Genomic DNA, 13,539 nt, shown 5'->3' with positions numbered 1-13,539 from the left:
AGTATCTATATACTAGCACCAACACCACTCTGTTAGTATCTATATACTAGCACCAACACCACTCTGTAGGTATCTATATACTAGCACCAACACCACTCTGTAAGAATCTATATACTAGCACCAACACCACTCTGTAGGTATCTATATACTAGCACTAACACCACTCTGTAGGTATCTATATACTAGCACCAACACCACTCTGTAAGAATCTATATACTAGCACCAACACCACTCTGTAGGTATCTATATACTAGCACCAACACCACTCTGTAGGTATCTATATACTAGCACCAACACCGCTCTGTAGGTATCTATATACTAGCACCAACACCGCTCTGTAGGTATCTATATACTAGCACCAACACCGCTCTGTAGGTATCTATATACTAGCACCAACACCGCTCTGTAGGTATCTATATACTAGCACCAACACCGCTCTGTAGGTATCTATATACTAGCACCAACACCGCTCTGTAGGTATCTATATACTAGCACCAACACCGCTCTGTAGGTATCTATATACTAGCACCAACACCGCTCTGTAGGTATCTATATACTAGCACCAACACCACTCTGTAGGTATCTATATACTAGCACCAACACCACTCTGTAGGTATCTATATACTAGCACCAACACCACTCTGTAGGTATCTATATACTAGCACCAACACCACTCTGTAGGTATCTATATACTAGCACCAACACCACTCTGTAGGTATCTATATACTAGCACCAACACCACTCTGTAGGTATCTATATACTAGCACCAACACCACTCTGTAGGTATCTATATACTAGCACCAACACCGCTCTGTAGGTATCTATATACTAGCACCAACACCGCTCTGTAAGAATCTATATACTAGCACCAACACCGCTCTGTTAGTATCTATATACTAGCACCAACACCACTCTGTAGGTATCTATATACTAGCACCAACACCGCTGTGTAAGGACCTGTATACTGTCCATGAGTGTTATTTTTCATATTAAACTGAATTGCATTGTGTACGTTCACACTACGATGTGCAGTAGGGCTGCTGCAACCAACAACATATAAAAACACATGCACTGTATATGAACGTGTGATTATGTACCTACATAACTATACATGTCTGTATGTATGCAATGTAAAATATGTCTGTTTCTGGTCCTACCTAGTTGCTCCAGTTTGGGCTCAGGCCTCTTGACCAGGCTGAGGAGCAGCTGGGAGCAGTGGCTGATGATGATGAAGGGCGGGGCTAAGGCAGGCCGGCTGTGGTACTCCACGATCAGGTTGTACCTCTGGAACTTCCAGAAGATGTCTGTCTTGCCCTGCACCACCTGGAACGTGTAGCTGTAGGCACGCAGGTGGAGGAAAGATCACAGTGAGAACACACTGCATGAGATACACGTGAGTAAGTATTGATCTTTTTTCTGTGGTAATCCAAGGTAGGGAGACAGTTGAATTGTGTATGCCCGTGAAATATACAACCTTAAATCATTATTATTATTAATAATAATCATATCAGATGGTTGTGTGAGACAGTCACAGTTCAGGCCAGACTCTTCCTGTCAATCATTAAAAGCTCTGTAAGTCTATATGCTTTGTTCAAACAAAACTTTCTACCAGCTGTTCTGGGTCAGAGAAAACAAAACAAAAGTATGTGTCAATGATTGTGCCAGTTTATTTTGGTTTCACACAGTGGATGTCAATGGATACATCCAAAACCTCTGTTCTTGCAGCACATGATCATGGAATTGGTCCCTGAATTGGGACATGTTTTTGGAGTCTCCCTCATCAGAGTATACTATTATTTCCTGGGTGATGACTGTGGCCTGAGTAACACGCGTGTGTTAAGTCTGACCTTGTACATATTTGCCATTTAGCATATGTTTTAATTTTACATACGGGTGGTTTTCCCGAGAATTTAACCCACTATCCTGTCGTCGTCAAGCCCCATGTTCTACCAGCTGAGCTGCAGAGTAGCGTGTGTGTTGAGTCTGACCTGAACATGGCGATGAGGAGGTTGAGCAGCAGAACGTTGGTAACCAGTAAGAAGATGACCAGCAGTAGGATGACCAGCCAGTTGGCGTAGATGTTGGGACAAGGGGGCAGAGTTCCCATGATGATCTCCTCTATCACTGTGGTGCAGTTGGTCTCGGGCATCCGTGCCACTGGGAAGATTACATTAGATAGTTCTTCACTATCGGTTGTTCACAGATATTTGCTTTAACGAACAAGAAAATGCACTGCGTGACACAGACGCAGGTCGCCCGCTGAGCAGTGTGGTCAAGCATGCAGAAATACTTTGATTTACACCAAGGCTCTTATGTTCACTAATAATTCAAGATATATAGTGAATGACAACAAGATGTACCACTGAACTACATGTAAACTACATGTAAACTACATGTAAACTGAACTACATGTAAACTACATGTAAACTGAACTACATGTAAACTACATGTAAACTGAACTACATGTAAACTGAACTACATGTAAACTACATGTAAACTACATGTAAACTGCATGTAAACTGAACTACACGTAAACTACAAGTAAACTACATGTAAACTACATGACAATGGAACCACATGTAAATGACATGTAAACTACATTTTAACTGAATGACATGTAAACGACATGTAAAAACATGTCAACGGAACCACATGAAAATGGATCTACATGTAAACTACATATAAACATAAGTACTTGTAAACTACATTTAAACTGAACTACTTGTAAACTACATTTAAACTGAACTACTTGTAAACTACAAGTAAACAGAACTACAAGTAAACTGAACTACATGTAAACTACATGTAAACTGAACTACATGTAAACTACATGTAAACTGAACTACATGTAAACTACATGTAAACTGAACTACATGTAAACTACATGTAAACTACATGTAAACTACATGTAAACTACATGTAAACTGAACTACATGTAAACTACATGTAAACTGAACTACATGTAAACTACATGTAAACTGAACTACATGTAAACTACATGTAAACTGAACTACATGTAAACTACATGTAAACTGAACTACATGTAAACTACATGTAAACTGAACTACATGTAAACTACATGTAAACTGAACTACATGTAAACTACATGTAAACTGAACTACATGTAAACTACATGTAAACTGAACTACATGTAAACTACATGTAAACTGAACTACATGTAAACTACATGTAAACTGAACTACATGTAAACTACATGTAAACTGAACTACATGTAAACTACATGTAAACTGAACTACATGTAAACTACATGACAACGGAACCACATGTAAACCACATGAAAATGGATCTACATGTAAACTACATGAAAACGGATCTACATGTAAACTACATGTAAACTGGCAATGTGTAAACTACATGTAAACTGGCAATGTGTAAACTACATGAAAACGGATCTACATGTAAACTACATGTAAACTGGCAATGTGTAAACTACATGTAAACTACATGTAAACTGACTACATGTGAACTACATGTAAACGGATCTACATGTAAACTACATGTAAACTGGCAATGTGTAAACTACATGTAAACTGACTACATGTAAACTACATGTAAACTGACTACATGTGAACTGACTACATGTGAACTACATGTAAACTGGCTATGTGTAAACTACATGTAAACTGGCTATGTGTAAACTACACGTAAACGGAAGTACATGTAAACTAAGTGTAAAATACATGTAAATTGACTACATGTAAACTTAATGTAAACTACATGTAAATGGAACTACATGTAAACGTAATGTAAACTACATGTAAACGGAACTACATGTAAACGTAATGTAAACTACATGTAAACGGAACTACATGTGAACTACATGTGCACTGACTACATGTAAACTACATGTAAACGGAACTACATGTAAACTTAATGTAAACTACATGTAAACGGAACTACATGTAAACGGAACTACATGTAAACGTAATGTAAACTACATGTAAACGGAACTACATGTAAACTACATGTGCACCAGTGGAGGCTGCTGAGGGGAGGATGGCTCATAATAATGGCTGGAACAGAGAATATGGATCCATATAAACCATGTGTTTGATGGATTTGATATCATTCCACTTACTTCGTTCCAGACATGACCATGAGCTCGTCCTCTCCAATGAAGGTGCTACCAACCTCCTGTGGTATACACTACATGTCTCCTGAACTACATGTAAACTAAACTACATGTGATCTACATGTACATGACTATAAGAGCAGAGGCACTGCTAGAAAACAGAAAACATTCTATCTCACCGTCAATCTCCTCCAGTGGGATCTGGCCAAAGATGTGCAGGTAGGGTCGATACAGGACCCTGCGAAACACCCAGTCTAGGCGCGGGTCGTTGGGGTGGAGAAGGGCCTGAGTAGCCACGCCGTACGCTATGAGCCACACACTCAGGAAGAACAGGAAGAAGAACACATCCTTCATCTGCCAGGAAGAACAGAGCACAAACAGTACGTGTAATCCTCATCTGACATACACTACAAATGTACCAGGTAATAAAGTACGGTTAGAACCACAATTCCATTTATACACACCAGGGTTGGGGTTGAATTACATTTCAAATCCAGTCAATTCAGGAAGTACACTGGAATTACAATTACAATGAAAAATAATAATAATCAATGACAATTTTTTAAAATGTTTTATTTGGTTAACTTTCTGAATTGACTGGATTTGACCTCAACCCTGATACACAAATACATCAGAGTTTTGTAAATGTGGTTAGTGGGGCTACGTTGTATTTATGGATCATGCTTTGTGGGTCATACGTGTTTGTCTTTTGAACAGTTCTCTACTTTACCATCCTCTCCACAATGATAATCTTGGGCCCCAGTTGCTTGTGGATGGCGAAGATGTGGATGAGACGCAGTGTGAACACCATGAAGTCCAGCGCCAGAACCGTTCGTCCTGCCTCATACGTGTCTTTCATCATCCTGTCATAATTACATCCTATATTAGACCTACATTAAACTCTGGCCCTCAAATTCAAATCTAGACCTCGAAGCCAGTTCCACAGATTTTTATTTATTTATTATTTTTTATCCTCCCCCTAATCAGGAACTGATTAAGACCTGGGACACCAGGTGGATGCAATGAATTATCAGGTAGAAGACCAAAGCAGCAGTAGTCCCCGGACCTCGTAGGGTCAGATTTGAATACCCCAGCTGTACGGAGTTAATGTCACTACCAATGTCACTTCATACAGTAAATTTACTGAAAATCAGCAGTTCTCAGTTATCTATCACTAGATATCACACCACAACTATAGCCTACTGTAGCCTATCATATAGCCTACCTACTGTAGCCTATCATATAGCCTACCTACTGTAGCCTATCAAAACTAATTTCCTGTTAGAAATCATCACTTTTTTAAAATCAAATCCTCCTGCTGCAGGGTTATTTTACTCTTGCGATGAAACTGGTCAAATTAAGATCCTACACCTGTATATTTGTATTTTGTATTTATTTAACCAGGAAAAGCCCATTGAGACCCAGAGCCTCTTTCTCAAGGGAGACCTGGCCAAAAAGGCAGCAACAATCAATACATTACATAATTAAAACATACAACAATACAACATGATCCAGCCTAAAAAAAAGAATTTACACTCCTCTGTATGTCTCCCAGCAATATTTTTTAATTAATTCAGTGGCACTAACATATCTAGATTATTCCATGAGTCTGGTGCACAATAAGAGAAGGCAGTCTTGCAAAATACTGTGAATGTCCTGGGGACTTTAAGTAGAAACCACCTAGCAGACCGGGTATGGTAACTGCTGGTGGTGAAGGAGACCAGACTACAGAGGTAAAGAGGGAGTTCACCCAAAAGGGCTTTGTAGATGAACACATACAAATGTATCTTTCTGCGCATATAAAGTGAAGTCCAACCTACCATTTGGTACAATGTGCAATGGTGGGTGAGTGACTTGGCATTTACAATAGAGCCCAAGGATGCATGATAAACAGAGTCCAGTCTCTGTAAGACAGAGGAGGCTGCATGCATATACAACAAGTCACCATAATCAATTACAGAGAGAAAAGTGGCCTGAACAAGCTTCTTCCTAGACATAAGCGGGAAGCAAGCCTTATTACGAAAAGAAAAACCCAATTTCAATGTAAGCTTCCTCACAAGATTATCCACATGAACTTTAAAGGACAACTTGTCATCCAACCAAATACCTAGGTATTTGTAGGATGACACTTTTCAATGGATAAGCCACCAGATGTGACAATGCTAACGTTCTCTGGCAGAGTTCTAGCTCTGGTAAAGGTCATGAATTTAGTTTTTTAAATTTTTATATTCATGACCAGTTTGAGACCATAAAGGGAGGCCTGCAGTGACTGAAAGCAGTCTGGAGCTCTTCAACAGCCTGAACCAGAGAAGGAGCACATTAATATATAACTATCATCTGCATATAGATGGAACTTTGTTGGTTGCAAGAGAGGAAATTGGATGCAAGAGAGGAAGGACTCTGCTCACCTGCAGGACACACTGATTACGAAGAGTGAGATGGCCACCATGTCACACTTGTTCCAGTTGTCCTCCACGTACAGCTTGAATTTCTTCAGGATGCTCATGTCTTCGTCTGTGAAGAAACTCTGCATCACCCAGGTCAATAAAGTGTTAGTTCACTCTGTTAGAACATCACCATTAGCAGTATCATTCTATTTGTGTATATTTCGAGGTCATTTGAGTAATTTATGTCAAATTTCCCCAGGCTAAAAATAATTTATCCTCAACAACAGTCCTCGAGTATCCTCAACTCTGCACATATTTTGTCTAGCCGCACGCACACCTGATGCAACTTATCAACAGCTGATAAGAGTACCTGAGGAACAGAGTTGAGAAGCACTGAACTGGAACCCTATTCCTTAGTCCACTACTTAGTGTTTTGAACAGGGCCCTTGTCGAAAGTAGTTCAGTATGTAGGGAATAGGGTGCCATTTCAGACACAGATATTCTGCTATGTAACCTTTATGTAACTAGGCAAGTCAGTTAAGAACAAATTATTATTTACAATGACGTCCTACCCCGGCCAAACCCTAACTCAGACGACGCTGGGCCAATTGTGCGCCGCCCTATGGGACTGCCAATCACAGCCGGATGTGATACAGCCTGGATTCAAACTAGGGACTGTAGTGACGCCTCTTGCACTGAGATGCAGTGCCTTAGACCGCTGCGCCACTCGGGAGCTCACTGGGCAAAAACTGGTTGAATCAACGTTGTTGCCAAGTAATTTCAACAACAAATAATGACATGTGAAAAAAAAAATTGCCCTAACTTTAACCTAAATCCAATGACATGGTGATTTTTAAAATTTTATTTTCACATTGAATTCACGTTAGTTGACAACTCAAACAAATTGAAATCAAAACCCGTGGGAAGTGATGTCAATGATGATGACATGAGTTGGGCTCATGGTCTCCCTAGGTAGCTCTGCCATTGTCACCCTCAGCCCTACAAGGACATTTCCTCTCGGTCTAACAATTAAGACATTGGTTTCTCTCGTGGGAGACCAGAGTTCAGATCCAGCCTGTGACGTCAACATACCTGTCTCAGCTCCTCCAGCACCAGGGTGAAGACCCAGAAGTAGAGCATGATCTCAGGGGCCCCAGGGCCCGCGGGGGGCGGAGGACGAAAGTCCAGCAGGAGCACGTAGGTGAACAGGATGAGGAAAGCAAAGTACATGATGACGTTGCCTAGGAACACAGTGACCGGGGCACTCCAGAAGCGACGCCAGCGACGCAGCAGGAAACGCCACCACACGGCGGCGCTGCTCTGGCCCTCCACGCCACCAGGAGGACCACCCGAGTCTCTGGAACACCATACAACAAATTGAAAATTGGGAATTTTACTTGATTATAGTTTTTTATATACAGTCTTCTTCAACAGTCCACAAAAATTCTAGCCTTATATTACCAGACTGGCTAACTCACAAGGCTGCTAAAAGGCAGGTTGACATGAAGTGTAGTCAACTTTGTTCTAAGTGCATAAATAATCTGATTGGTTTAGGGCAGAACAATTGTTTTTATAGTTTATTCAACTAAACCTTTAATAAAACAAATGCTAACTGACCTACTGGCATATTTTTGACCTAGCTTGCTAGCTAATTCGATTTTATAATTCAACCTTAGTAGGAAGTAGTGCCCTGCTCAGCTAAGCTACATATAGTTTAACATTTTACGTTTCTGCCCCCAGGGAAACATAACTGTCCATTCCAATTGTTAAGTTTATATAGCTTATAAAACTAAATATTTTGATAAAGAAAGTGGGAGCTGATTTACTGGTATATTTGAGACCAAGCTAGCTAGCTCTATTCTATGTCTCAACATTACTAAAAGATAGCTATTTGCTAGCCAAATAGCTGTTTAGCTTAGCATTTTACGTTGCTACTGTCACGTCTGCTCCCGCTCTTCCCGATTTTTTTTTTACCTTGTCAGCTCAGTTACTGGCCTAACGCTCTAACCACTAGGCTACCATAACTGTCCATCCCCATTTTTAAAAGTTCATATAGCTTATTCAACTTACCATTTCAATAAAGTAAATGTTAGCTGACTTGTATATTTGACACCTAGCTAGCTAGCTCTGTATTAATTCAACATGAGTAGCTAAGAGGTAAATACTTAGCAAGCTAGCTTGCTTTGATTAGTTTAACATGTTGCTGCTAGCTTGCCACATTTTGCTGTTTCCTTCAAGTCATGAGACCAGCTGTATCTTAAAGATGTTGTCACATTTGTCTGACTACTGTAACACAACAATGATTTCAAAACGTAGAACTTGTAACTCAAAGTTTTATTTACAATATTTTCAGTTCCAACCTCCGCCATGTTTTCAAAAGTTGTACATCTGTTAAACCCCGCCCATTGACCTTGTAGAAACCAATCGGATTTGTTCTGCCCTAAACCAATCAGATTCTTTCTGCCCTTAGAACAAAGTTGACTACACTTTATGTCCCTTTATAAACAGCAGGTATAGTAGAATAAATGGTTTTATAACTCACAAAGGGTCATTGTCTGTTAGTAGCAGGGCCTTTTCTGTGTCCAGACTGTCTAGTTCCACATACTGCTCCTCTCCTCCACCACGACTGTCTAGCTCCTCATCACTGCATCATTACACACATAGAGACAACATGACTACACACACGAGGACAGGGCCGATGCATGCACACACACACACACACACACACACACACACACACACACACACAGGGGCGCATACACACACACACGAGCGCATACACACACACACATACACACACACGGGCGCATACACACACACACACACACACACGGGCGTGTACACACACACACATAGTGATAGTGGTACACACATGAACATATTGACCCAAGCACTCCAGCACGTAGATGCAGACACTGAAACGAGTACCCACAACTCTGTGCTTCAACAACAGACATATGTTCTTACGGTTCCTACCGTACTGTGGAAATGACTGTGCCAACATTGACAATATGAAGCTAGATTGTTTCTGTGGTGACCTGAACTTGATGAGGTTGGTCCAGATGAGAGGGGGACAGAAGAAAGACAGCACCAGTTTGGAGATGGCTGTGTCTGTAGTCATCGCCCCCCACCAGATCTTAGTGAGGAACCCCTGGGACAAACCATGATCGCAGTTACCAACCTATCACACAATCTTATCTTAGGCCATACTAATTGTATTACATAGGCCATACTAATTGTATTACATAGGCCATACTAATTGTATTACATAGGCCATACTAATTGTACTACATAGGCCATACTAATTGTATTACATAGGCCAAACTAATTGTACTACATAGGCCATACTAATTGTACTACATAGGCCATACTAATTGTACTACATAGGCCATACTAATTGTACTACATAGGCCATACTAATTGTATTACATAGGCCATACTAATTGTATTACATAGGCCATACTAATTGTACTACATAGGCCAAACTAATTGTACTACATAGGCCATACTAATTGTACTACATAGGCCATACTAATTGTACTACATAGGCCATACTAATTGTATTACATAGGCCATACTAATTGTATTACATGTTTAACATATATATATTTTTAAGTAAGACAAGCACATTTTAGTGTATTGGGGAGGTTAAAAGAGGTAGTTCAGCCATAATCTGAAAGGATGTTGTGAATCATTTACTGTAAAATTGAGGACACTATTTTGCTATAATCCTGCAACAACAAAAAAAATGTAAGGGCACCCATTTAATAAAATGTGTATGGCCTTACTACTGTGAAAGTGCAGAACACACAGAAACCTGCAGAGGTCACATCACACCTATCAACACAGAAACCAGCAGAGGTCACATCACACCTATCAACACAGAAACCAGCAGAGGTCACATCACACCTATCAACACTGAAACCAGCAGAGGGCACATCACCCCATAAAACACACCTATCAACACTGAAACCAGCAGAGGGCACATCACCCCATAAAACACACCTATCAACACAGAAACCAGCAGAGGGCACATCACCCCATAAAACACACCTATCAACACTGAAACCAGCAGAGGGCACATCACCCCATAAAACACACCTATCAACACTGAAACCAGCAGAGGGCACATCACCCCATAAAACACACCTATCAACACTGAAACCAGCAGAGGGCACATCACCCCATAAAACACACCTATCAACACAGAAACCAGCAGAGGGCACATCACCTCATTAAACACACCTATCAACACTGAAACCAGCAGAGGGCACATCACCCCATAAAACACACCTATCAACACAGAAACCAGCAGAGGGCACATCACCCCATAAAACACACCTATCAACACAGAAACCAGCTGAGGGCACATCACACCTATCAACACAGAAACCAGCAGAGGGCACATCACCCCATAAAACACACCTATCAACACAGAAACCAGCTGAGGGCACATCACACCTATCAACACAGAAACCAGCAGAGGGCACATCATACCTATCAACACAGAAACCAGCAGAGGGCACATCACCCCATTAAACACACCTATCAACACAGAAACCAGCAGAGGGCACATCACCCCATTAAACACACCTATCGACACAGAAACCAGCAGAGGGCACATCACCCCATAAAACACACCTATCAACACACAGTCACACACCAAGAGGACTCTGTGAATATTGTCTGTGTACACAGTCAAATCTATCTAATGTATCATTTGTTTATGGAACATGGAGATTAAAAGTAAGGAGGCCACATGTCTGTTTCAGTGTGTCTATGTGTGCCTGCACGTGTTACCGTAGCCTACCTGAACTCCATCGTGGGCGAAGAAGCACTTGGCGTCAGCCTCGGTTGCCAGGTTGAGGACGGTGGATTGATTCCAGCAGCGGGTCCTTCTCACCAGAAGAGCATAGGCCCTGTCCTCACTGTTAGAGTAGCACTCCCCAAACAGATCTGGCAACATACACACACACACCAGACTCAACACACTTACCAAGACTTCACACCATTCAAATCAGGCTTTTGTCTGCTTGTTATATAGGCATTGGTTGTATCTAGATTCTTATCTTGTGTTGATCTCACTGTGAATTCTAACCCCGGGAGAATTTCCTAGGGATATAGATACTTTCAGGGAACATCTTTGTCTTCGTGGTATTTTTCAACTAAGTGATGGTTTGTGATCCCAGAGCATTAAGTCATCACAGAGTGTGATACTGCATGTTTTATCCAGTGTGTGTGTGTGTGTGTGTGTGTGTGTGTGTGTGTGTGTGTGTGTGTGCGTTCGTACGTGTGTGTGCGTCTCTCACCTAGGGCAAACTGCTCATACTTGGCCTCCTTCATGCTGCGTGCTGACTCTGCCTCTGACTCCAGGCCAGACATCTCTTTCAGGATCTTACAACCAGCTAGAGCTGCAGCTACAGCCTCAGGACCCTGGACCACAGAGAGAGAGAGACACAGAGAGAGACACAGAGAGAAAGAGAGAGACAGAGAGAGAGAGAGAAAGAGAGAGAGAGAGACACAGAGAGAGAGAGAGAGAGAGAGAGAGAGAGAGAGAGAGAGACACAGAGAGAGAGAGAGAGAAAGAGAGAGAGAGAGAGAGAGACACAGAGAGAGAGAGAGAGAGAGACACAGAGAGAGAGAGAGACACAGAGAGAGAGAGAGACACAGAGAGAGAGAGAGACACAGAGAGAGAGAGAGACACAGAGAGAGAGAGAGAGATACACAGAGAGAGAGAGAGACAGAGAGAGAGAGAGAGACAGAGAGAGAGAGAAAGAGAGACACAGAGAGAGAGAGAGAGAGAGAGAGAGAGAGAGAGAGAGAGAGACACAGAGAGAGAGAGAGAATGAGAGAGAGAGAGAGAGAGAGAGAGAGACACAGAGAGAGAGAGAGAGAGAGAGAGAGAGAGACAAATTTGACCCAAATAATTACAGAGGAATTTGCGTTAACAGCAACTTGGGGAAAATTCTCTGCAGTATTATAAATAGCAGACTACATCATTTCCTTGACGAACACAACGTCCTGAGCAGAAGCCAGATTGGATTTCTAAAAAAATATCGTACAACAGACCACATTTACACCCTCCACACTCTAATTGATAAACAAGTTAACCAAAACAAAGGCAAAATCTACTCGTGTTTTGTAGATTTCAAGAAAGCATTTGATTCAATTTGGCACGAAGGTCTTTTTTATAAACTAATAGAAAGTGGTATTGGAGGGAAAACATATGATTTTATTAAATCAATGTACACTAAAAACAAATGTGCGGTTAAAATTGGCAACAAGCAAACAGACTTCTTCTCTCAGGGGCGAGGAGTAAAACAGGGCTGCCCAATAAGTCCAACATTATTTAACATCTACATTAATGAATTGGCAAAAACATTAGAAGAATCGGCAGCACCTGGTATCACCCTACACAACACTGAAATCAAGTGTCTGCTGTACGCAGATGACCTGGTGCTGCTGTCTCCCACTAAAGAGGGGTTACAGCAGCACCTAGATCGTCTTCACAGGTTCTGTCAGACCTGGGCTCTGACCGTTAACCTAAAAAAAACAAATATAATGATATTCCAAAAAAGGTCGGGAAATAAGGATGACAAATATAAATTCTATTTGGACACAGTTCTATTAGAACACACCAAAAACTACACATATCTAGGACTAAATATGAGCAACACAGGTAGCTTTCACATGGCTGTGAATGAGCTGAGAGACAAAGCAAGAAGAGCATTCTATGCCATTAAAAGGAACATCAAAATTGAAATTCCAATTAGAATCTGGCTCAAAATTTTTCAATCAGTTATAGAACCAATTGCTCTATATGGCAGTGAAGTATGGGGTCCACTCTCTAATAATGAATTTACTAAATGGGACAAACATCCAACTGAAATATTGCATGCAGAGTTTTGCAAGACTGTATTGCAAGTACAAAGAAAAACTCCAAATAACGCATGTAGGGCAGAATTGGGCCAATACCCCCTCCTCATTCGAATAGAAAAAAGAGCCATCAAATTTTACAACCATCTAAAAACAAGTGACCCTAAAACATTCCATCACACA

The 13,539-nt window shown here is 41.1% G+C and overlaps 1 protein-coding gene across 1 annotated transcript in view; it reads right to left on the bottom strand.

Annotated features, from left to right (window-relative positions):
- Nucleotides 1–1,157: 1,157 nt before the first annotated feature.
- Nucleotides 1,158–13,539, bottom strand: part of LOC120040198 (transient receptor potential cation channel subfamily M member 5-like) — a gene marked incomplete at its 3' end in the record, with an annotated part of 47,632 nt that continues 35,250 nt past the window's right edge. Inside the window, 10 exon segments of the mRNA XM_038985442.1 lie at nt 1,158–1,336; nt 1,989–2,157; nt 4,273–4,447; nt 4,824–4,956; nt 6,502–6,620; nt 7,573–7,806; nt 9,019–9,124; nt 9,519–9,631; nt 11,291–11,436; nt 11,790–11,913. Coding sequence (XP_038841370.1) covers nt 1,158–1,336; nt 1,989–2,157; nt 4,273–4,447; nt 4,824–4,956; nt 6,502–6,620; nt 7,573–7,806; nt 9,019–9,124; nt 9,519–9,631; nt 11,291–11,436; nt 11,790–11,913 — 1,498 coding nt within the window.

This window comes from Salvelinus namaycush, unplaced genomic scaffold (assembly GCF_016432855.1).
Source record: "Salvelinus namaycush isolate Seneca unplaced genomic scaffold, SaNama_1.0 Scaffold335, whole genome shotgun sequence".
NCBI classification, from domain to species: Eukaryota; Metazoa; Chordata; class Actinopteri; order Salmoniformes; family Salmonidae; genus Salvelinus; species Salvelinus namaycush.
The sequence above is the reverse complement of the archived record's forward strand: the minus strand, read 5'-3'. Positions and strand labels throughout refer to the sequence as shown.